General features: G+C 34.7%; 2 protein-coding genes across 3 annotated transcripts; both read left to right on the top strand.

Annotated features, from left to right (window-relative positions):
- Positions 1-351: 351 nt before the first annotated feature.
- LOC132040446 (large ribosomal subunit protein eL29z-like) lies at positions 352-2,705 on the top strand. Of its 2 annotated transcripts, none has more exons than XM_059431084.1 (3): positions 352-515; positions 605-736; positions 2,420-2,705. In XM_059431084.1, exons 2-3 carry the CDS (start codon positions 635-637, stop codon positions 2,498-2,500), a joined length of 183 nt encoding a protein of 60 aa, XP_059287067.1. In that variant the 5' UTR covers positions 352-515; positions 605-634; the 3' UTR covers positions 2,501-2,705. The 2 variants fall into 2 exon arrangements, with proteins under 2 accessions (XP_059287067.1, XP_059287068.1); XM_059431085.1 differs by having other exon boundaries at positions 370-515; positions 623-736.
- A 5,538-nt stretch (positions 2,706-8,243) lies between these two features.
- Positions 8,244-24,391, top strand: LOC132041097 (uncharacterized). Its single transcript, XM_059431873.1, has 24 exons — positions 8,244-8,322; positions 12,556-12,636; positions 12,763-12,862; positions 12,961-13,045; positions 13,208-13,257; positions 14,987-15,066; positions 16,002-16,061; positions 17,039-17,138; positions 17,234-17,311; positions 17,503-17,567; positions 17,702-17,770; positions 17,848-17,925; positions 18,003-18,092; positions 18,566-18,636; positions 18,742-18,819; positions 18,942-19,035; positions 19,497-19,592; positions 21,824-22,041; positions 22,132-22,246; positions 22,529-22,660; positions 22,753-22,860; positions 22,947-23,059; positions 23,128-23,229; positions 23,305-24,391. The coding sequence occupies exons 1-24, from the start codon at positions 8,266-8,268 to the stop codon at positions 23,852-23,854; spliced, it is 2,670 nt and encodes an 889-aa protein (XP_059287856.1). The 5' UTR covers positions 8,244-8,265; the 3' UTR covers positions 23,855-24,391.
- Positions 24,392-24,483: the final 92 nt, after the last annotated feature.

Genomic DNA, 24,483 nt, shown 5'->3' with positions numbered 1-24,483 from the left:
GCATGGATCCCGATTGTTTTTATAAAATGTAATTAGTGAAACATATGCTATGTGGCTATGGAGTTAAGCCGAAGGAAAAATTTAAATATTTTGTCATTTATGTAGTTTTCCCATGAAGTAATTGCACGGTTTTCCCTTCAAATGGACCGGTCTTTACTTTTTGTCCTTCAAAATCAAATTTATGTTTGTAGAAGCATAAGTTCTTTAAGGATGATTACGTAATTTGTGAATATTATAATGCGTAACTTATGTCCTTCTAGGCATAAGTTAGAATTTTAAGGCCAAAAATTATAGACCAATCCATTTGAAGTAGACCATCATAAAACAGGTCAAAAGTGCAAATTACCCACTACAAATCAATCTAGGCCCAACTTACAGCAAAACCAAACCAAGACTCTTTTTCGTCACTTCACATATCTTTAGGTTTTCAAGAAACAAATACCCATAAGAACCCAAATCCATTCTCCTCTTTCACTTTATTCCTCACTGGTCAAATCCCTAATCGCCAGCAGCAGGTACCTATCGATTTTTTATTTTTATTTTTTATTCTTCATGTTTGAGCTAAATTTTTATCGGATTTTTTTCTCTTATTATTGTTTTGCAGTTGTTTGTGAGAAAAAAGGAAGGTGAAGAAATGGCAAAGTCAAAGAATCACACAGCTCACAACCAGTCATACAAGGCACACAGGAATGGAATCAAGAAACCCAAAAGCCATCGTCACAGTTCCACCAAAGGGGTATTTTAGTAAAAATCCATTTTTTTCTGCTTTTTATGTTAAGAAAAAAAAAGATCAGTTTTTTTCTGCTTATTAAAATTGTAGCTAATGGGGTATTTTATGATCTGCTTGAGCTATATATATTAATAACAAAATATGTTTGTACTCTACTGTTACCCAGTTTCAAAAAAATAAAAAAAAAAGGTGTATGTTTATGCTCTATAACAACAATTCACTATAGCAGCCAAGTTTTGTTTGAAACCAACTTTCATAAAACCCATATTTTCTTATTAAATCGGGAAAATGTAGACCTTATATACAGTGGAGGAGCCTGGATTTCCGCCGAGGGGTTCAAAATATAAAAAAGTAAACATACGAAGAAGCCTAAGGGGGTTCAACATCTACTATATATACAACAACAACAACATACCCAGTGAATCTCACAACGTGGGGTCTGGGGAGGTTAGAGTGTACGCAGACCTTACCCCTACCTTAGGTAGGGAGGCTGTTTCCGGAAGACCCTCGGCTCAAGAAAAGGCATATGAAAGGTCAGATACGGGCAAACAAATCAAAGAAATTATGAAAATGAAAATAATGAAAGTAAATAAGTCATTATAAACCAACAGATACTCGCAGAAATCAAGAAAGACAAGAAACTATAGAGCAATATAACTACTCGTAAGAAAGGGTAAACGCAATTACCTACTAGCCTTCTATCCTAATATGAGTCCTCCATACCCTCCTATCTAAGGTCATTCCCTCGGAACATCTATTATATATACATAAAAAATAATTTTAATCTTGTAAAAACAGTATTTTTTTCTGCCGAGGGAGTTCGGATGAACACCCTCGGCTCTATGTGGCTCCGCCACTGCTTATATATAATATGAACATCTTTTTTACAAGATATTTAGTTATATTAAGTTCTATCACTGCCACAAAAGTAATAGTAGGTGTAAAGATATTGGTATCACGGATTTACTTGTGAGATAAAACACCATCTTTTCTCCTTAGTTTGTTCTTGTTTAGACTTGGAATATTTGGATATTTAGATGTTAGGTTATTAAATCGCACTAACATAGTCCATTTATATAATATGAACAGTTGTTTATACAAAATATGTAGTTATACTAAGTTCTATCACTGCTACAAAGTAATAGTAGGTCAAAAGATATCTGTCTCTGCTGATATAAAACACGGACATATTTTCTTGTTCTTTGTTTATTCCTGTCTAGACTTCAAAATTTTGGTCATCTTAGATGTAAGGTTATTAATTTGGGTGAATGTAGACCATAATATGAGTAGTTTTTAAAATAAAATTTGTAGATATACTAAGTTCTATCACTGCCTCAAAGTAATAGTAGGTATTAAATCACGATGCTTATGATTAAAAAACCCAGCTTTTCTCCTTAGTTTATTCTTGTTTAGACTTCAAACTATTTGGATATGTAGATGTAAGGTTAAGGTTATTAAATCGGGCGAATGTAGACCAATATATATATTTTTTTTTTTTTGAGCAGTTTTATAGCAAAATACTTGGTTACGCTAAGTTTTATCACTTTCATAGAGTAATAGTAGGTGTAGTTATATTCTATGTCCACTGATATAAAACTATGGATATGCATATGATAAAAGTAATAAAGAAACAGTTGATCTGTTGTTTTACTGAAGTTTGACGATTTTCTATTTTATGGTATAATGCAGATGGATCCCAAGTTTTTGAGGAACCAGAGGTATGCTAGGAAGCACAACAACAACAAGACTGTTGAATCTGCTGAAGAGTAAATGAAATTGTTATAGTAATGATCTGTTGATCATGGCAGGCAATGTTTGATTTTGTTAAGATTTGGTTTGACATTTTCGTATTTGTAGTGGATAGTCAAGGTAGTATGTAACCTTGATTTGACTATTAATCTATTGCTCTTTCAGTGAAAACAATTTAAAGTAATGTCGTTTTCCTTGCAATTCATGTTATGCTTATTTAGCAGTTCGTTCTTTGTGCAATCAGCAAGTTTTTTCAACTTATCGTTTGTTACAATAATTTTGACGATCTCTTGTTGGACTTATAATACAAGTATTGATCATTGGACTGGAAAGGGCTTGAATAAAGCTGAATTGATTTGGAAGATTCATGTAGTAGACTCCAACTTAATGGTATTTGATTGATTCGGCAGTCTTTTTTGAAATATGGTCGTCTGATTTATGGATTCGCTTATTGGAGATGCCTGTTTCTGTTGCATATGTGAATTGACTTCCCTAAGGTCTAAGTTTACGTGATGTGAGCCATTTGCTAACACCATTGACTGAGTAGGACACTAGGTAAAGCCTCTATATTCAATCAGATATCTAATTATAAAAACCGAAAAATAGGTTATTTGATGTTGTCTATTGGAGTCTCAGTATCCATCTACTATAGAAACTGAGAATGGATAAGTGGCAGCATTTGATGTTTTCTATTAGACTGCTCTCTCACTTTCCACCTACTGTACCCCATACGGGAACAATTGTGTTGTGTGAATGGTCTGGTTAATATCTTGCTATTGCCACTTTGGGTTGCCAGAACTGCCTCCCTGCCCCAATATGCTTGATGAACGAGTTGGGTTGCAAAGACTGCCTCCTGGCTCCATTTTGCTTAGTCAATAAGTTCAGCTTACCCGACCTTCAAGTTTTTCATGTTTGAATTTAGCAACTCGGTCATTGTGGCTGAATGCAATTTGCATGCCTCAACGGATGCCCTGGTTTTGTCAACTTCTCAGTGTTGGACTTCCCCACTATCTCCACTTGACATGTTTAGAGTGCCATTATAACATTAGGCCCCAGTCTCCACATGTTCCTGCTCCTTGGTTTCTGCTTCTAAATGCAACAACTTTATGCAATTTGTAAGAATGCTTCGTTTTGATAAAAAATAAATGGATGGGTAGGTCATTCGGTATTTGGATGGGCTTAAAAAAGGGCATAAATTATGGGTAGGAAAACTACACATCTTCCTAAAAAAAAAAGTTTGAGTTTAACTTATTTTTTTGGCTTATTACTAATTTTCGATTATATGGCTTTATATTTTACTATAAAACCAGGTGAGGAATCAGGATTAATTATTTCCTTATTTTAAGTAAACAATGTATTATGAGAAAAAAGAAAGAAAACAAAAAAGCTTGTCCGTAGATAAAAAAAAACATTTTTTATAAGCCAATCCAAAAGGGCTCTAGGTCATTCGGTATTTGTACTAGTGGGGTAAAAGGGTATCTTGCAAAATAGTTGAAGTGCATGTAAGTTGGTCTTGTACACATCTTCCTACCTTTAGTTTGTAATCAATCCATCGCGGAGCTTGAGTTTAAAGCATTTGTTATTCGGAGTCTACCACCTGACTAATTTGGATTGCGCTCGCATTTTATGGCTTTGCATTTTACTATAAAACATTCAGGTGAGGAAGTAGGGAGAGGAGTCTATTATTCCCCAAATCTTAAAGCAGTAAACAATGTATTATGAGAAAAAAGAAAGAAAAGGCTGTTCTTAGGCCCCGTTTGTCCGTAGATACCAAAAAAAAATTCACTTTTTTTGAAATTTTGGAGTTGGAGTTGTGTTTGGCTATAGTTTTAGAAATTGTAGTTTTTTAAATGTAGTTGTAAAAAAGTGCTAAAAAAATTCAAAAATTTTTTGAAAAATAAGTTTTTTGAGTTTTTGGTATTTCGGAACATCTTAAAAGTTGTTTTTGGAATTCTCTATATAAACGTCGATTTCGATTGAAAAAAAAAAAAAAAAATTTCGAAATAAAGTGAATAGTTTATAATGGCCAAACTATAATTTGGCTTAAACTTCCTATGGTTGAAGGAAAAATTGGACAAAAACATTATTAGATATCACTAGTATCTATCAGGTAAGTTAGGAACTAGGAAGTACTGGTTAATACTTAATAGTATGATTCTTAGTAACACACATCATCATTAGATAACTATAAAATATTTTTCTACTTTTTGAGTTTTGATAATGATGAATTGATGATGTGTCCAAACGTTAAGGGGACCGGTTAAACTTCCATATTTTCTTGTTTGGTTCATATGTGCATGCCATCTAAATTTAAGTTGTTACGGATGGCCCTATATGTTTTGACGTCGAAAGAAAACAATTTAGAAATGCAAGATATTTTGTTTTCAACACCACTTTTTGACCCAAGAAGAAAGATCACATTGGCAATACAATAGTCGACGTATCTAATTTCCACTTGACAGTATGAATTTCGGAGGTTGAAGTAAAATTTAAATATTGATAAAAAAATTTTGCTAAATAAATATTCAAAAATTGTATATTGATCAATCTAATTTGAGCTTTGAGCTTATTACGGAACATCTTATCTTTAATGCGAGCTTTACGATGACAATTTGAATTTTATCGGACCCTATATACATATCGGACATCAGATTGAAACCATAAAAAATAAGAGAAAATTTCATAAATAGTTATAGTTTAGAGCGTAATGATGAAATGTAATTATATTTTGCGTTTTTAGAAAATATAGCTACAAAAAAAAAAAAAAATTGTATCAGGCAAGTATCAGTTGTACTAGTGAAAGAGTTGTAACTAATAATCGGACGGTTATCCTTTATTTTTTACTCCAAAAATTGCCCCTTTACTACTTTTTTTCATAATTTTTTTGAAAGTATAGCTACATTTCGTAAATAAAAGTTTAAATATTTTAGTTCCGTTTAGCGTATTGTTTTATTCCTTTTTTAAAACAAAGAAAACTGATTAGCTCCATCCATCTCAATTTAAATGAATTTGAATATGTAGTTGATTAATTTGATGAAGTTTTTAAGTTTAAAAAAGAGATTTTTAATCTTTTTTTAATCCTAAATTAAAAGATGTATAATGTATAAAATGATGATTTAACTAGAATTATAACTTATAGTTTATCCGATAGGTTAGTTCGTTTTATTATTCAGTTTAGAAAACCATTTTTCATGCTTATTAAATATATAGAAAGAAGTAATTTTTTGAGATAGATAAAAAATGAAAGTAAGACAATACACTACTAGCGTGATTTTTCCCTTGCCAAACTACAGTGGCATAGTCCGTTGTTTTCCCTAAAAACAAAGGGCAATAAGGTCATTCTCCCTCAACCAAAAATGTACTGCTCTTGTATGTTCCAAAGGTCGCATCATAAAAACCAAAAAGAATAAAAACGAAGAGAGAGAAAGAGAAGAGCTCTAGAGAGAGAAGGAAAAAAAAAAAGCAATTATCAATGGCGGTTAGGGTTTTGAATTGATCCCAAATTTATTATAACCCAAAAAAAAAACCCCAAATTACTTCATTTATATATTCTATCTCTTCTTCTTTGACCCGTTTTATTTGCTACTCAAAAACCCTAATTCCTAAAAATTGTTTTTCTTCGCTTATCGAATAGAGTGAATTTTAAGGTTCTATGGGTTATTAAGAATTGATGATTTAACTAGAATTTGAATTGTAGTTGTAGTTTAATCTGATGCAGGTAACTTCCCTTTATTTTTTACTCCAAAAATTGCTTCTTTTTTTTTTAACCCTACGCACTTAATTCACACTGATTAGCTCTTGTATTATAGAATTGATGATTTAACTAGAATTTGAATATGTAGTTATAGTTTAATCCGATGCAGGTTAGTTCCGTTTATTATTCAGTTTTTTTTTTTTTTTTTGGCTTTATTATAACCCTAGGACTAAATTCACACTGATTAGCTCATTAATCATTATAGAATTGATGATTTAACTAGAATTTGAATATGTAGTTGTAGTTTAATCTGATGCAGGTTAGTTCCGTTTATTATTCAGTTTAAAAATTGTTTTTTTTTTTTTGCCTTTTTAACCCTAAGCACTTAATTCACACTGATTAGCTCTTCAATTATTATAGAATTGATGATTTAACTAGAATTTGAATATGTAGTTATAGTTTAATCCGATGCAGGTTAGTTCCCTTTATTATTCAGTTTAAAAATCGATTTTTTACTTGCTTGATAAGCCTAAGGACTAAATTTCACACCGATTAGCTCATTAATTATTATAGAATTGATGATTTAACTAGAATTTGAATATGTAGTTATAGTTTAATCCGATGCAGGTTAGTTCCGTTTATTATTCAGTTTAATTTTTTTTTTTTTTTTTGCTTTTTTATAACCCTAGGACTAAATTCACAATGATTAGCTCATTACTCATTATAGAATTGATTATTTAACTAGAATTTGAATATGTAGTTATAGTTTAATCCGATGCAGGTTGGATCCGTTTATTATTTACCCCAAAAATAGCTTCTTTTTTGCTTCAATAAATTCAAACTGATTAGCTCTTATCTTTTTGTTTGAAATGAATTGTTATTGAATTATTGAATTGGTTATGTCTCAATTCCGAACTAGTTGGATTGAGTATTTGACTAGAATTTGAATAAATTGCTTCTTTGCTTTATAACCCTAGGACTAAATTTACACTGATTAGCTCTTTCATTTTTCTTCAAAATCAGTCATTGTACAATTGGTTACGTCTCAATTCCTAACTAGTTAGGGTTGGATATTTAACTAGAAGTTGAATACGTGGCTAGTTCTGTTTGGTGTTCAGTGCAAGAATTGCTTCTTTGCTTTTAACCCTAGGACCAAATTCACACTGATTAGCTCATTAATTATTATAGAATTGATTAGGGTGTAATCCCAAAGTAGTTGGGATTGGATATTTAACTAGAATTTTAATATATAGTTATTCGCTTCTTTGCTTTTAACTGTAGGACTAAATTCACACTGATTAGCTCTTTCTCTTTGTTTGAAATGAATCGTTATTGAATTGGTTACGTCTCAATTCCCAACTAGTTGGGATTGGATATTTAACTAGAATCTGAATATGTAGCTATAGTTTAATTATTTTATGTAGTTCCGTTTATTGTTCGGTTCAAAAAATGCTTCTTTGCTTTAACCCTAGGACTGAATTTACACTGATTAGCTCCTTCTTTATGTTTGAAATGAATCGTTATTGAATTGGTTACTTCTCAATTCCGAATTAGTTGGATTGAATATTTAACTAGAATTTGACGTTTATTGTTCAGTCCAGAAATGGCTTGGTTAGTTCCATTTGTTGTTCAGTTTGAAAATTGTTTCTTTGCTGTTAACCGTACGACTAATTAACACTGATTAGCTCATCAATCATTATATAATTGATTAGGTTTCAAACCCAGAGTAGTTAGGGTTAGATATTTAACAAGGATTTGAATATGTGGGTATAGCTCTGTTTATTGTTCAGTCCAAAAATCGCTTCTTTGCTTTATAACCCTAGGACTAAATTCACACTGATTATCTCTTTCTTTTTGTTTGAAATGAAATCATTATATAATTGGTTACGTCAATTCCGAACTAGTTAGGGTTGGATATTTAACTAGAATTTGAATTTGTAGTTAATAGTTTAATTTTTTGCTTTATAACCTAGGACTAAATTCACACTGATTAACTCATCAATTATTATAGAATTGATTCCATCTTAATCCCAAACTAGTTAGCGTTGGGTATTTAACTAGAATTTTAATATGTAGTTAGTTTAACTATTTTATGGTAGTTTCTATGGGTGCTCAAGAGAAGTCACTAAACTGCAATAATCCGATACAGGTTAGTTCCGTTTTATTTTTCTGTTTAAAAAATCACTCCTTTGTTGTTAACACTAGGACTGAATTCACACTTTTAGTTCATCAATCGTCATAGAATTGATTAGGTTTTAATCCCAAACTACTTATAGTTCAAATATTTTATGTTGGCTGTTAAGTTATTGTGGCACTCCTTTATTGGGACTTGGGATTGTTCAGTCCAACAATTGCTTCTTTGTTTTATAACCCTAGCACTAAATTAACACTGTTGCTTTCTTTTTCTTTGAAATGAATCATTATTGAATTTGTTACATCTCAATTCCGAACTAGTTGGATTGAATATTTAACTAGAATTTGAATAAATTGTTTTTTCTTGCTGTATAACCCTAGGAATAAATTCACACTTATTAGCTCATCAATCATTATAGAATTGATCAGGTTTCAATCCTAAACTAGCTTGGTTTGGATATTTAACTAGTATTTGAATATGTAGTTATAGTTTTAAGTATTTTCTGTTGGCTGTTAAGGTTAGTTCCGTTTGTTGTTCAGTCAAAAAATTGATTATTTGCTTTAACCCTGGTGATAAATTCACACTGATTAGCTCATCAATCATTACATAATTGATTAGGTTTCAACCCCAAACTAGTTGGGATTGGATATTTAACTAGAATTTGAATATGCAGTTATTCGCTTCTTTTCTTTTGACCTTAGGAGTAAATTCACACTGATTAGCTCATCAATCATTACATAATTGATTAGGTATCAACCCCAAACTAGTTGGGATTGGATATTTAACTAGAATTTGAATATGTAGTTATTCGCTTCTTTGCTTTTGACCTTAGGAGTAAATTCACACTGATTAGCTCATCAATCATTATAGAATTGATTAGGATTCTGTCCCAAACTAGTTGGGATTGGATATTTAACTAGAATTTGAATATGTAGTTATTAGCTTCTTTGCTTTTAACCCTAGGACCAAATTCACACTGATTAGCTCATCAATCATTATAGCATTGAGTAGGTTTCAGTCCCAAACTAGTTGGTATTGGTTATTTAACTTTGAATTTGAATATGGAGTTACAGTTTAACTATTTTATGTTGGCTGTTTAAGTATTGTGGTACTCCGATAGTTTAACTATTTTATGTTGGCAGGTAAGAAGAAGCTCTTTTTGTCTTAATATTGTCACACAATATTCAGCATCCTCTACCTTTTTGTCTATGAGATTAAACATTGTCAGTGATGAAAGAAGGTGTAAATTAAACAAGTCTTGTTTGCTGGTGTTTGAGAATTTATGTGGAGATGTTATTGTTGCTTTAATGGATTCTTTGAAGTTAGATTGATATTAGATTAGTGTTAAACTAGTGAGGGGGTCAGCTGAAAGTTTGGTTGCGATAAGCACTTTACTGTGTAAGGGTTTTAGGTAAGTAAAATAAGAGAAACTTGTACAATATAAGTTTACTTTCCATACGAAGAATGATCGTATATTGGGATAATTTAGGTTTGTTTGCAACTAAATGCAAATAACCTAAATGTGTGGGCTTAGTCCTCACAAAAAATGGTACGATTGGTCATAGATGAAGATGTATTACAATTGAATTAGAATAATATGGTTGAAATGGAGGAGTATTACAAGACTACTATATGGCCAAAAGATTCCTAACACCATGAAATGCAAATTTATAACACTGTTGTGAGACCAACAATGTCATACGGGAGTTATGTGAGACCAAGGGCATGGCGTGTCGCCCCCTTAGCAATTATGTGGGTCATTTGGATAGAGAGAAATAGGAGGGCTTTTGAAGGGTTGGAACAAGAATTGTAACGTTGCAATGTAGTGTTTTGTCTCTAGTTTCTTTTTGGTGTACTTGTGAGGTCCCTATTTGTATAGAGGATTGGATCTCTTTTGTTGAGAACCATATTTTGATGTAGGTTCTCTTCTTTTAGTATACGATTTGTACGGGATTCTCCAATTGTTAATAAAATTATTTACCTAATCCAAAAAAAAAAAATGTGGGCGTTCGAGGCTTAAGGCATCCACAAGATGAATGTCGTAAATATGCGGATGTCAGGACTTATATTTGTATTTTTTATAGATGGGCCTCCAATTATGTAATGTCCACCATTGCCTTAGTGCTTGTCCTTTTACATTAACAATATTTTCTTACTTATTAAAAAAGAGATGAGTGTGCGATAATACATGATTGGACAATATTGGAAATGATCCATTCTCGACAGCATGAATTTTATGCTCTATTTATTTGTCAAAAAATAATATTAAAAATGTTCAGATCTGGTAGAAGATGTGAAGAGCAAATTTGGTATAGACGGGCCTCCAATTATGTAATGTCCACCATTGGCTTAGTGCTTGTCCTTTTATATTGACAATAATTTCTTACTTACTAAAAAGAGATGGCGATAACAAGGCATTGGTATATTGGAAATGATCCATTCTCGACGGCATGAATTTTATGCTCTATTTGCTTGTCAAAAAAAAAAAAAAAATTAAAAATGTTCAGATCTGGTAGAAGATCCAAAGAGCAAAATATTGAGGACAAATTAGAGAAATTGCTAGAGATTGTTTGGTCTTAGCTTGCATAGACTTACACATCCATCGATTAATAGGTATACAACAATATGGTGATTGAAGGTAATAAAGGGGACAACTTTTCATTGCTTATTAAGAAGTAATAAAAGAAGGCGAAGAAGACGTAAAAGCCTAAAATCTCTCGGAATTAATGCAGACTTAAAGCATGTTTGCAAGCTTCCATAATCAATGCAGACTTGAAGCCTGTTTGCCAAGCTTCCATAATCTGCTTATTTCGAAAAGTGATTTTTGTCATAAGTGCTTTTCAAAAAAGTATTTTAGAGAATAGCCCTGATTCTTTTTTTTTTGTTTTTCAAGTGAATAGCCCACTCTTTCTGGAATTTATCAGCTCCCTAGTCTTATGATAGGTTTATTGCTTTCTTCCCAGGAGCTGATATCTTCTTTTATTTTGTAACTATGCATCTCCTTGATGCCTTTGTTATTTATGTACCACTTCACAAAAAAATAGCAGCCTGTGTTTGGCAAATTCATTTGAAAGTACTTTTGCTAATATGAGATCAACAATTTATGCTTAGCCAAGGTTCCAAAAGTGCTTCAGGGAAAAATTGCCTCTTTTTTTTGTTTTTTTCTGAAGCTGGTAACTTTGAAAAATTACTTTTTCTAACAACAACTTCTGCTACTACCAAAAGCATTAAACATAATCACTTTTGGCTTCCCGGTAACTTTGCAGAACAGGCTGTTAGTAGCTAAGAGATGAATACCATGTTTTAAAGAATATATAAAGGTGAGACCAAGTAGTTAAGATTCATTTAGAGAGCCTAATTTGTCTTAAGAGGCGTTTTATTTAGCATTGGAATGAGTCAATAAATATAGAGGATCTACATAGCTTACTCTACTTGTAATGGGGTTGTGACATGGTTGGTCGATCAACAGATTGATATCAAGAGCGAAGTTTATTGTAGAATTTGCTAATTTGGTAGAACAAATATAAAATTTCTTGGCATGTATCAGTCGATATGTCAGCAGTGGTGGTGTTATGCTGATGTAGGATAGTATCTTGTCATATCTGTGCTGGTCCTTTGAAAATATAGATGGTGGTTGCACTTTCTATTCTTATACCAATAACTTTACCATCTGATATTTGTCGCGTAGCGAGTAATCATATTCTGTTCATTAAACTACAATTACCTTTTCTCAAAAGGAAAAAAAGATATTGGGTATTAAACACTATCCAGTTTTCTGCAGAAATGATAAGATCTATTGTGGTTTTCTTATTTTTTTAGAAAAAGAGATCAGTTATTTAAGGCCCGTCCAGGTTACCCCTTATTTTTTAAAAAAGGCATAAATTTGTTACATGAACAAAACTATGTTTGGTTTGTCGTTCACATCTGAAATATCGTCTCCAATTCCGGTGTGCAGGAGGGATTGGAATATTTGTGTAGTTTGTAGCATATTTTCTTCTGTGCGCTCTTCCGTACACCAGTGTAGATTTTCTTCTACATTCTTGCATCTCTATCTCTGTACTTCTCATTATAAACCTCCCCACCCCACAACCTCTACGAAGGAACCTTTCTGCCGTGTCCAATTATGATCTCTGTACAGGCTGAGGAACTTTCTTAGCAGCATTAAGTTTGGCTTTGCTATTGGTCTTCATTCCGTTCTTGTATTACATCAATTTTGTAAGATTAAATTTTGTCTCATCTTTACTGCAGCGTGTAAAGGTTTATCGTCTGAATGACGATGGGAAATGGGATGATCAAGGAACAGGCCATGTTAATGTAGATTATACAGAGGTGAGTGTTTGTAGAATGTTTGATGTTCAGCTTATACCATTTTATTTGTGTCGACAAGTAACATGTCATGTGGACTGATTGGGAGGGGGTTACTTTCATTGCATCTGATTGTGGGTGCCGATACAGAGATCAGAAGAACAAGGATTGCTTGTAGTTGATGAAGAAGATCACGAGACTTTGCTTCTGCACCGTATCAGTGCAGATGATATATATCGGAAGCAAGAAGGTATCCTCAAACTCCATTGTTTTGTCTCCTTTCTCCATGTTTATGACTTCCATTATGTTGTTATGCAGTTTCATAAGAAAACATATTTTTCTATTCAGATACAATTATATCTTGGAGGGATCCGGAGTATTCAACTGAACTAGCTCTTAGCTTTCAAGAGACGACTGGTTGCTCCTATATATGGCAAGTTTTTAATACAAAATAATTTGTATTTTATCTCCTCTTTTCTTGGTTTACTTCCCTCCTTAATCTCTATTATTTAAGGTTTACTTGCTTGGCTTTTTCTCATGCTGTTTGAAACATCAACAAATAACTTGCTTTTTTTTTTTTTTTTTTGCTTTGTAGGGACCATATATGTAGCGTGCAAAGGAATATGCACTTCAGTAGTCTTAACAGTAAGTTTATGGAGTAATCTTTTTATACCCTTGACAAATGGAACATTATAGTTCCCATGATTCTGAGTTTCAAAAGTTTGGCTGTGAATGTAATACTCACGTTGGGATGATAGTCATATTTCTGGGCCCACATGGATATATGGAGTATGTACATTGAAAAGCTACGGTCTATTGTTTTCCATTTAATTAAAATGAAATGAGAATTCTTGGGTTGGCATTACGTGTCTCAATAGCCAAACAGGAAATGTGAAACTCAATTGCAATTTGTCATAACTTGGTATGAAAATGTTTCCTGACGTTTGCTTTCAGTTACTATTGTTTAATACTTCAATTGCTATTATCATGATATCAATAAATTATTATGCTGGGTTTATGTAACGTGCATTATTGATGATTTGGGCACGTGTTATTGACGATATTGTGTTGCTTCATGGCAATCCTCTGGCTGAGTTGGGGAATACCATGACATATACTTCAAAAAAGGATTGTTTAGTTGGACCTTTACTAGACGAAATAGAAGACGCAGGGCATGAGATGTTGCACCGCTAACTCTTATATGGCCGTATGTGGAGAGAGAAATATGAGAGCTTTTGATGGAGTAGAGGGGGATCTTTTACACTTGAGAAATGGCCTTTTATTCTTTGTTTCCTTTTAGTGCACACCTGTAGGTATAGAAGGTTAGGTTAGTTACCTTTATCTCATAAAAAAGTATAGAAGATTAGGTGTCATTTTCCCCTAGGGTTTAGCTCACTTAGGTCACGGGTTCGAGCCCTACGCCAAGTGACTAAGCCTAGTATCTTCATCAAAAAGTGACTAAGCCTAGTATTTAAGTGGAGGGTGGGCCCATCATCCCCAAGTTTTGAAGGTTGCAGTAGATCTTAAGGGTTGTAGCTCTAGACGGATTTCTCGGCATAAAAGCTAAAAAATAAAATATTAGGTGTCATTTGTAGAAAACCGTATCTTTTTGTAAGGTTTTCTACTTTTTGGTATAAGAGTGTTTTTTTGCCCATTGTTAATATAATTTTATTACTTGATGAAATAGAAGTATGAGATATACTCCTTTTTGCTTAGACTTGAAGCTAAGGTATATGATTTGAAGCTAAGATATATGATTTCTTAATGATTAGACTAAATGGATATTGTAGACTGACTGGTGGAGTCTACTGGTGGAGGTTCTTATTTTCTTGACAAAGTGTTAATTGTCAAGGATTACGTTTAACATATAGGTGTATTGATATTGTACTCCCACTTACTTACGAAATATAACAATTAGCCTCCAGAGATATTACCAAGTCTGTTTCTCAAGTTCATATTTCTTTTCAACCTTGTTAATTAACTGACAACCTGGATTTACGAATCGATGATCCTGACCTCATAAAGTCCGACAATCATATGGGGGGTTAAGAGTATGTTCTGTTTCGACCTTTAGCGGAGATCCACCAATGGAGAGATCTGACTCCATCACATGGTAAGAGTCTTGAGTGTTTCTGAAAAATAAAAGTATAAATTACAAGGATGATGACAAAAGAAAGATAAAATTGCTGCGTTTTACAAAAATAGGTCCACATTGATTCTCTCCTACTTCTGAGACACCTGTCCTTGGGCTTTCTTGTGCTTTACAAGTTACTGTTGATTTTTTATGTTGACTCATTTTGTCATATCGGTCGGAAAAAGGTTTAGTGTGTATGACTTATTTGTTTCTCTTCTTTTTTCCATTTTCGATTTTCAGATGAGACATTTCATAGTGTCAACAGTGATTTGAGGGAGTTGCCCCCGGTTGAGCTTTCTACACTTCCCTTGATATTAAAGGTTTATCTGATTGTCCTCCTTTCAGCATTTCTTATCTTCTTAAATAATTCAAACGTCTTTTTTTTATATCGCCTTGATAATTACCAAATCTCAATGTTGCACTCAAGGGTGTGGCCTAGTAATCAAGTCTGCGTTCTAATCCCTGGCGAGACAAGATCTCATCTGCCTAAACTTTGGTGGACAAAGTTACTTGGTATCTATGCTGGTGGGAGGAGTAGGTACCCGTGGAATAATATGGTCCGAACACTATCATCGCTAATAATTTACATATTCTCTAAGTTCCAATGGTTGTTAGGTTTGTGGTCAGTTGCTCAGGGCATTAACAACACCCCTGGGGGTGTGTGCCTTTCGAATCCCATCAGGTAGCACTGTAGCAGGTACCCTATGGAGGAATTTGGTCCGAACTCTACCGTTGTCTTAAAAAGTTACCGGTTATCAAAAGTTCCAATGTTAGAGCCTGTTTGGATGGGCTTAAAAAAAGCAGCAAGTCAAAAAAAAAAAAAAAAAAAGTTGGGGTAGTCTAACTTTTTTTTTTTTTTGGCTTATAAGCTGTTTTCAGCTTATAAGCTGCTTTAGATAAGCTAAGCCAAACGGGCCCAATTAATTTTTTGGGCTTATTTTAAGCACAAAATGATTTTAAGTTGGCCAGCCAAACACTTAAAAAAGCTGAAAACAGCTTATAGACGACTTATAAGCCAATCCAAACGGGCTCTTAGTTAGGTTTGTGATCAGTAGCTCAAGCACACCCTCTTCTCCCCCCCCCCAACCCCACCCCACCACGTACACACACACAAAGCGCCAAATATAAGGAATGCAGTATAGGAGTAGTTTTGTTTGATTTTGCGTGTGAAGGCCAATATACTTTTGAGTTGCGTAAATCTTTTCATACTGTTTACTGATTTCTGAAATTTTGTTGCTTATTGTTTGACTTGCAGTCGGTTGTAGAGAGTGGCATTGCCGATCAGTTGCGTGTTACAGAACTAATATTGAACGATGTGAGCTTCATGAATCTTTCAGTTCTCTAAGCTTGATTTCTTTCTGGGCAATTAATCGTCATTGAAATGAGGGTTTTCATGACCTCAAATTAGCACTATTAATATCTTCCTCGTTACAAAGAAATCAAAAAGTAGCAATGGCTGTGGAACTGCTTCGAGCATGTCAACGTCAAAATTAATTGCTGTTGTATTCATGACCATCTTGAAACATAGATGTTCGGTCTTCCCTTTTTAGAAGCAATTAATAACTACACTAACAATAACTGGATGAGAACTTGATTATCTGTTATAGATAGATTGGAAAAAAGGAAACTGGACCACCAGTGGAATTTAACTTTGTTTTGATAAGTTAGATATAAAATTTTGATAGGTATTTTGACTCAAAAAAAAAAAAAAATTTTTTTGATAGGTATAATAAACTTTTTAGTGCCTTTAAATGGTGGCTGTATGTACAGGTTAGTACTCTGTACTGCCAGTGCCTTCCCCCTCCTCTCTTCATCCCTCCTGGTTTCCACTACTTTGGCTCTTTTTCCCCATCAAACTGAATATGATCTGGGCCAGCTGGTAGCTCAACATGGGTCCACTACTCGCTTTGGATCTGTACAGATTTTTCCGTCGCTGGCAAAACTCTGGCAGATCTTTAGTCACCACTGTCTCCCTCCTGCACCCTTTTACCAGCTTGAATTACCTGGAAGTCGCCGAATCTTTTGTACTCTGTGTGAATTTTTTGTGCAAAGTGCAGTATTCTATTCAAGTTAGTGGTGTACTGTCCAAGGAGTTTTTGATGCTATATTTAAGACGAGAAAAAGGGGGAGAACCCCTCCCCCCTCCCATCCCAAAAAGGGAGAACAAGAGAAGTGTTTCACTCTTTTTATTGATCTCTGTTCATCCTAGGTTTTACTTGTTCATTTATTTGTTTCCTTGTTTTCTGGGTCTTTGGGTGAATCATACTGAGTTGGATTTTATTTCTTCTGCAGCAAGATTTTTTCCATAAGCTGATGGATTTATTTAGGATCTCTGAAGATCTGGAGAATATTGAGAATCTTCACATTATTTTCAAAATAGTGAGAGGAATCAGTCAGTATTACCTACTTGTCACCCATTTTCTTTTGGGTATGCTTCGACTTGTTTTTGGGGGTTTTAATTAATCAGCATGAAATGGTTCCTTGCAGTTATGCTCAATAGCCCTCAGATCTTTGAAAAAATATTTGGTGATGAGCTGATAATAGATATTATTGGGTGTCTTGAATGTAAGTTTTTGATCCTATTACTCTCAATTTTAAGTTTAAATGACCTATTTTGATCCCAACAGCACTCTTTTGTTTAATTATACCCTGAATCGCCAACCCCTTCCTCCAACCTCTTACGTTGAAGATGTTTCTTTGCTTATTGATCTCACTTTGGGATGCCCTGATGGCCTGATTCATATTTTGGTCAACAGATGATCCAGATGCTCCACATGTTCATCATCGCAATTTTCTCAAAGAGCATGTGGTCTTCAAGGAGGTAAGTTGTGTTTCTTTTCTACTCCTTTTCTTCCTGCTGTAATAGTACCTCTGAGGAATGTTTGCTGAAATGTCTTCAATGTCAATTCAGTTTGCATTTATTGATATCTGTTATTTTCCTTGTGGGTGTATTAGGCTATTCCTATTAAAGATCCGATAGCCCTTTCAAAGATACATCAAACATACCGAGTTGGCTATCTAAAGGTGATAATGCTCTTTTACTTTTTATATCGCATCCCTGTACCATCAATGAAACTTATAGTTTGTGGGCTAAATTTCAGGATGTCATTTTGCCTCGAGTGTTGGATGATGCGACAGTTGCAAACCTTAATTCCATGGTCCATTCAAACAATGCAGTTGTAAGATTTTCTTTTCCTGAAGTTAAAATGTTCTATCTCTGGTTATTATAGTCCCTGACTGTTTCGTTTTGTTATAGGTTGTGTCTCTCTTAAAAGATGATAGCACCTTCATTCAGGATTTGTTTGGAAAGTTGAAGTTGCAATCTGCAGAGTCAAAGAAAAATTTGGTAAAGGAAATTGTTCCTTCCTTTCTGTTTTGGGCTTGCATTGACTTTCTATTCTTTTCTCAGAAGACATTTAGTTGTTCATTATGTTGTCAGCTTCTGATAATTGCTTGTTCTTTTAGTCGTCGGACTTATCTATTATTTTTGTTGCTTGTTGTTTCGTCATTAAATTTGAACTGGTGAAGCAGAAACTTGAGGGCAATTGATTTATTCCCCCCCTCCCCTCCTCTCTTATATTTGATAAAGATAAAAGTAGTACTAACAATATTGGGGAACACTGCATAGAAGATGTTGTACCACACAGAGAACCTTACAAGATCTTATTCCTTTCTCAGTTATTCCTGAAATGTTGGTTGTACCTTCAGCTTCTACTTTTTTTTTTTCCTTATTCTGATGTTTGTCGGGAAATCGAAGAAGGGGTATTAGTAGTCTCATCATCATTGTACTTATTGTTTTTTCCTTTCTTGGATTGGCAGGTGCACTTTTTGCATGAGTTTTGTACTTTGAGTAAGAGTTTGCAGGTGGTCCACCAACATCGGCTATTTAGGTATGCATCGCATGCTTTGTCTTTTGTATTAAATATCTATATAATTTATCCTATGTTGCTTTCATAGCAAGTGGAGCTGATATGCAAATACTATTATGATTGCAGGGATCTTGTTAATGAAGGCATATTCGATATCATAGCTGATGTTTTGCAGAGCCAAGACAAAAAGCTAGTCCTGATGGGGTAATGGACCATTTCGTTATATTTTAGCAAGTAGACTCTTTTCCTTTTCCATTCGTCTTTTTAAATGATTGTGGTTTTTGCTTCCCAGAAATTCTCATCCAAAATGATTCTAACTGATGCAGGACAGACGTCCTCATTCTTTTCTTGAATCAAGATCCAAATCTTCTGCGGTCTTATGTAATTCGTCAGGAAGGTCTTGCTCTGTTTGGTCTTCTGGTGAGCAAAAATTAGGTTTTCTCTTCTTTAAAATTTTAACATCATCGGTTGCTCGATGGTGGAGACTAATGGAATATCGTCATATCAGAGTGACTCTTAACTGTTAGTTACCTGCTCCTAAGATGCATTCATTCATGTAACATTTATTCAATTGTTGCACTGATGTGCTTCAATATATGGATTTTGATATCTTATGCCTGCCCCCCTCCAATGTGTTAAGTTGAGAGGCATATAAATAATTGGAGAAAGACCGATCTCTCCATGTCTCATCTTTTTGATGTTTCCTGTTTCCTTATGCTGGATATTTTCATAATAGTGGCACAAAGACATGTCCTTTTTTTTTTTGGCTTAGACCATATTTGTTAATTTTAGTTCTCATCTACTTTTTTCTTGGTGTTGAACCGCGCTTGCCGCCATGGAAGGTACTTGAAGTAAATAATAGCATGGTTTCACATTTGCAGGTCAAAGGTATGCTAACAGACTTTGAGGATGACATGCACTGCCAGTTTCTTGAAATTCTGCGCAGTCTCTTGGATTCGTATGCATCAGGATCACAGGTGCTTTGCTTATAACTTTTCTGGTTTTACCTTGATAGTTCTAGCTTTCTGATAAATTCTGGGTTGTCAAGTTAATGATGGGGTTGACTCTTTGAACATGGATATGTACAATGTGCTTTTTTTCTTACAGATCATGTTATCTCTTATGTCTTCCCAAGTATGGCAATGGTGGGTGGAACACCTTTTACAAATTCTATTCCGGATGATAATGTCTGACTTTTCTAAGCGAGGAAACTGCATTTCAATATTCTGACCCTATCTAGTGCTTGTTTGCAAATCTAGGGAAGGGGGGGAAGGGGAAGGGGAAGGGGAAGGGAAGGGTGTGGAATAGATTATAGAGGAAGAGGAGAACAGTTGAAGACTTGTGGGAGAAGAAAACCATTGTCTTGGCACCATATTTTGTGGGAGAAGAAAACCATTGTCTTGGCACCATATTTTCTCTCCTTTCTGAGGTACTAAAGATAAATCTATGGACAATTTGAACTAGAAAAAGAGTTTCAAAAGAAGAGAGGCTGGAAGGCCTAGAGGAAAAGGATAAATAATATTAGAAGTGAAGGAAGTGGATGGTTAAGGCTTAAAAATTTCATTGAGTTGAAAATCTGAGAAAGGATGCAGTCCGTATAAAGAGCATAGGCCTTTTATTTTCAGTTAGGACTTGAAACAAGGTACTTAGTTTCCTCAACTTTTTATTATAATAGGATACTTCTTTGTTTCTCCCGTCCAAACAAAGTTAAGTTCTACCCATTCATTGTCTATGTCACTTTCACTGCTTGGTTTTACTGTTTTTATTTCTTTCTTTTTCCTTTTATTGTGTGTTCTGGTAAGATATGGGTATTTTTTGTGGGTGTTGGAGTAATTAAGGATTCATTTTTTTTTTCTTTTTGCGGGGGTTGTCACAGCTTCGAGCCAGTATGTGATGGAAGCGCTTTTGTTGTTCTAAGGGATATGGTGACTTATTTTTCTTGAAAGAGTGTTGAAGGTTTCTTGTAAATATACTGATAACAGTACATGTTGTATTTCTTCTAATTTGAGAATTTTCTATGAGGTCCTCTTTTGGGCATCCACTTTATTAAATTTTTTGGTTTTTTGTTTTGTGGGGGGGATTATATTCTCCATAGACAAGATAGCTAATGGCGTGGAAGATACTGCACTTCCTCAATCCTGAAACTTATTGGTAGTTCACCCTATTACTTTCTTTTCGCAACTTTTCGATTAAAAGTTGATAAATTCTCATTATTGTGAAATAGTGGTAGTGCTGCGATTTTCACAAAAGCGTTCTTAGTTACATTTCTTCATTCCCTCGCATTCTCTTTTTCAATAAAAAAAGATTGTACATGACAACCTTACTTGAACACGTTCTGTTCTATAACCTGCATTCTCTTTACAATGCGAAAGATTGTAGATTGATGTTACCACTCTCAAAAATGCAGAAGATTTTAGATTTACTCTAATCCTTTTTCTTCTTGTGGGATTTGGTGGGCTGTTACGACTATTGTCGAACATGAAGGCGACTAGTCTAGTTTGGCAGTTCTTTGACCGTATCTATTATTTGTGTTTGATGTCATTGATTGCCTTTCCTTTATTCTTTTCTGAGTGAAGTGACTCACACTAAGTCTAGCAACAAAGAAGCCTGTGGAGGCATTACTGCTTTAGGTGGTTCAGTATCTGGAAATTGACTATCCAAGAAGCCTGTGGAGACATTACTGTTTTAGGTGGTTCAGCATCTGCAAACTTGACAATTGCCAGGGCTTTGGTTCATGGGCAAGGGTAGCACAATGCAGGATGTGTGGCAGGCGCATGTAACAAGTTCAAATCCTGCTCTGGACCAAGTTTGGTAGTTAAATGGAAATTACCCATTATCCAACGAGTTTCTATAAACAACAGATTTCTCGGTTATCGAAATAATGAAGTATCATCAATCTGACTAAGTAAATGCATGTGTCTCCTCTTTAATTGCATAAGTTGTTTGATGAGGTGGTTCACATAATCCACATGGCATCAGACAGAGATCCCGAGTTTGTGTTTCACCTATCCCTTATTAATAAAGTGAAGTTTTCATGTGCTTGGCCATGCTAAGAACCTCCCCACACGTGAAGGATGTGTTTGACACATAATAAATAAGAAAGGGTGTTTTTTATCTAATAGATTAAGCTTTTAGATAAGGTTGATCTAACGTTCAACAACTACTTTGGAGTTTGTTTTTTTGATTATCTTCTGTAAATTTGTTTCAGAGGGAGGCCATTGTTGAAATTTTCTACGAGAAGCACCTAAGTCAACTCATTGATGTTATAACATCATCCTGCCCGGCAAACGGTATGGCTCAAACCGTCAGTAACTCTGAGAGCTCTGATGGAGGGACAGGAAAGCAAAGTAGTGTCAAGCCTGAAATACTACTTAATATTTGCGATCTCCTATGTTTTTGTATCGTGCACCATCCTTACAGAATAAAGTAATCTTCTTATCTTGGTATGGAATTACTTGGTTCCTATATGCTAAGTTTGATTATTTGGTTTAATTTGGATTCTCATCTTTGTTGCAGGTGCAACTTTCTTCTTAATAATGTGATAGATAAAGTTCTGTTTCTGACACGAAGAAAAGAAAAGTACCTGGTAGTTGCTGCTGTTAGATTTATGAGAACTCTTATTTCCCGCAATGTGAGTATCGTGTATAATATTCTTAATTTCTCGTAATTAAGAGACACCCAAGAACTAGGAAATGTTCCTCGTTTCATGTAACCTAATTCCTATATAATGAGCCGATTTGTATAACCTACCAATTTCAATAAGTTTTTCTCTCTTCTTCTTATGTCATTTCACGTGGCAATGGAGTTTCTATAATTTGGCAAATTGAAGTATATTTCAATGTTCATCATTTTTGAGTGTTTACCTTTTGTATATTTGTGAATATATTCAAATTCTTCAGAGTACAATCTGCAGGATGAGCATTTGATGAATTACATAGCAAAGCACAATCTCCTAAAACCGGTTGTTGATGTCTTTGTTGCTAATGGAGATCGCTACAATCTTCTAAACTCAGCTGTTCTTGAACTTTTTGAGCATATTCGTAAGGTTGCATCTTATTTCCTTCACCTGCTTAGACTGTGAAAGTTAATATGACATGGATTCTCTTATTTCTTAGGTTCTGACATGATATAGTGCAGGATAACATGAAGATATTGCTCAAGTATTTAGTCGACTCATTCTGGGATGAACTGGTCAAGTTTGAAAAGTTCACATCTATCCACTCTTTGAAAATTAAATATGAGCAGGTATGGTCTCCATTGTGCCTGTTGTTCACCATTGCACTCTTGATACTGATGCTTGGCTTATAATGGGTTATTTGGGTCTCTTCTAGTCCCTAGATTGTTCAGGAACGAGAAGTGTCGGCAATCTATTAGACGACCCGAGGAAACGAGTTGATGACCGCGGTTTGGAGAAAGAAGAAGAAGAATATTTCAATGAAGACAGGTATACCTTTACTTTTTTGCATGTAAAAATGTTTTATGTGGAATCCGCTGAATATGTATATCCTTCAGTGACGAGGAAGATTCTGCCTCTGCCTCCGTGGCGAATGCAAGTAGAGCGCAGCCTCAGCCAGCCTTGCCTAATGGATCTGCTCCAAGCGTCTCACCTGTGAGGTAAGTAGCTGTTACTGCTGGAATCTGCATTTATTAAACTAAGCGGAACATATTTTGAGACTCCCGTTGCTTTAGATCTGGAGGGCTTGTTGATTATGATGATGATGAGGATGATGAAGATTATAAGCCACCACCTAAGAAGCAATCAGATAATTCTGATGAAGATGGATCAGTGGAGTCTTTCCCGTTGAAGCGTAAGCTATCGCCGAAAGAAGAGCCTGAGCCAAAAAGGTTGCAGCGTATTGCTAAAGGTTCAAAGTCTCGAGACACTGTTTTTGCTGCTTTATGCTCAACCTTAAGTCAAGCAGTTTTACCGTCTAAAAAGACAGGAAGTACAGCACAAGATGGTCCATGCTCAGATGGAGACAAGAAATCTGTCGAGTCCAACCATGAGGAGAAAGAAAATTCTACTGGTAATGGGAGTGCTGATTTGGATAATCACGACAAAGAAAACTCTAATGATAATGGGAGTACTGATTTGGATAATCACGATGACCAAGAACCAATTTGTCCTAAAAGTTATTCTGAAAACATGCACAGTTCTCCGGATAATAAGCCGAGGGGAGATGACTATCCATTAATACCGTCAAAATCATCTGCTGAAATGGCTGTAAATGGATCGTAACTCCTCTGTTGAGATCATCATGCCATCTCGACTCCTACTGTGATCTACAAGATATTACTTGAGCATGTACTTGCTTCAAATCAGCTCTTTGTACAACTTCGACAAGAGTGATGAGCTAACAGGCGATCCGATTATTGAATTTCATAACTATTGGTGGAGGGGAGTCTGTACAGCGTCGTCGTAAGCGTGGGGAGAGATTAGCACAGCCCTCTTGGATTTTCTCTTTTGTTTAGCATTTCCAATTGCTCCTGTAAAACATTCCATAACTTTTGGTTTCTCCAATTCTTTGTTTTATATCTCCGTCTTCACTTTCTTTAGTTATATGTACTGTATAGGGCACGAACTTTTGCTCTTTGAAGGTTATTCGTCGATTTAGCGGGCATAGTGACCAAGTGTTACATTAGAGAGGTCAGTGTTGGTTTGAGGCCAAGTTTTCTGTTTCGATGTCGCCTAATTATATACGGAATTGTATATTAAAACTTGAGGGGACGATTAACATTTGCTGCATATATGTACATTAGATAAATAGTGGTAGCACATTTGGCTTTTTTTTTTTTTTTTAATGTTTTTTCCCTCCCCATCTCTCATTGTGTCAATAGATTATGATAATACCCTTTGCTATACTCTGA

This window comes from Lycium ferocissimum, chromosome 12 (assembly GCF_029784015.1).
Source record: "Lycium ferocissimum isolate CSIRO_LF1 chromosome 12, AGI_CSIRO_Lferr_CH_V1, whole genome shotgun sequence".
NCBI lineage: Eukaryota > Viridiplantae > Streptophyta > Magnoliopsida > Solanales > Solanaceae > Lycium > Lycium ferocissimum.
Note: the sequence above shows the minus strand (reverse complement) of the source record. Positions and strands in the feature narration are given on the sequence as shown.

Coding starts and splice junctions, on each gene's coding strand:
- LOC132040446 (XM_059431084.1), top strand. CDS start 635: ATGGCAAAGTCAAAGAATCACACAGCTCACAACCAGTCATACAAGGCA. Junction 737..2,419: donor GTCACAGTTCCACCAAAGGG/GTATTTTAGTAA, acceptor GGTATAATGCAG/ATGGATCCCAAGTTTTTGAG.
- LOC132041097 (XM_059431873.1), top strand. CDS start 8,266: ATGGTAGTTTCTATGGGTGCTCAAGAGAAGTCACTAAACTGCAATAAT. Junction 13,046..13,207: donor ACTGGTTGCTCCTATATATG/GCAAGTTTTTAA, acceptor TTTGCTTTGTAG/GGACCATATATGTAGCGTGC. Junction 22,861..22,946: donor TGAAAATTAAATATGAGCAG/GTATGGTCTCCA, acceptor GGTCTCTTCTAG/TCCCTAGATTGTTCAGGAAC.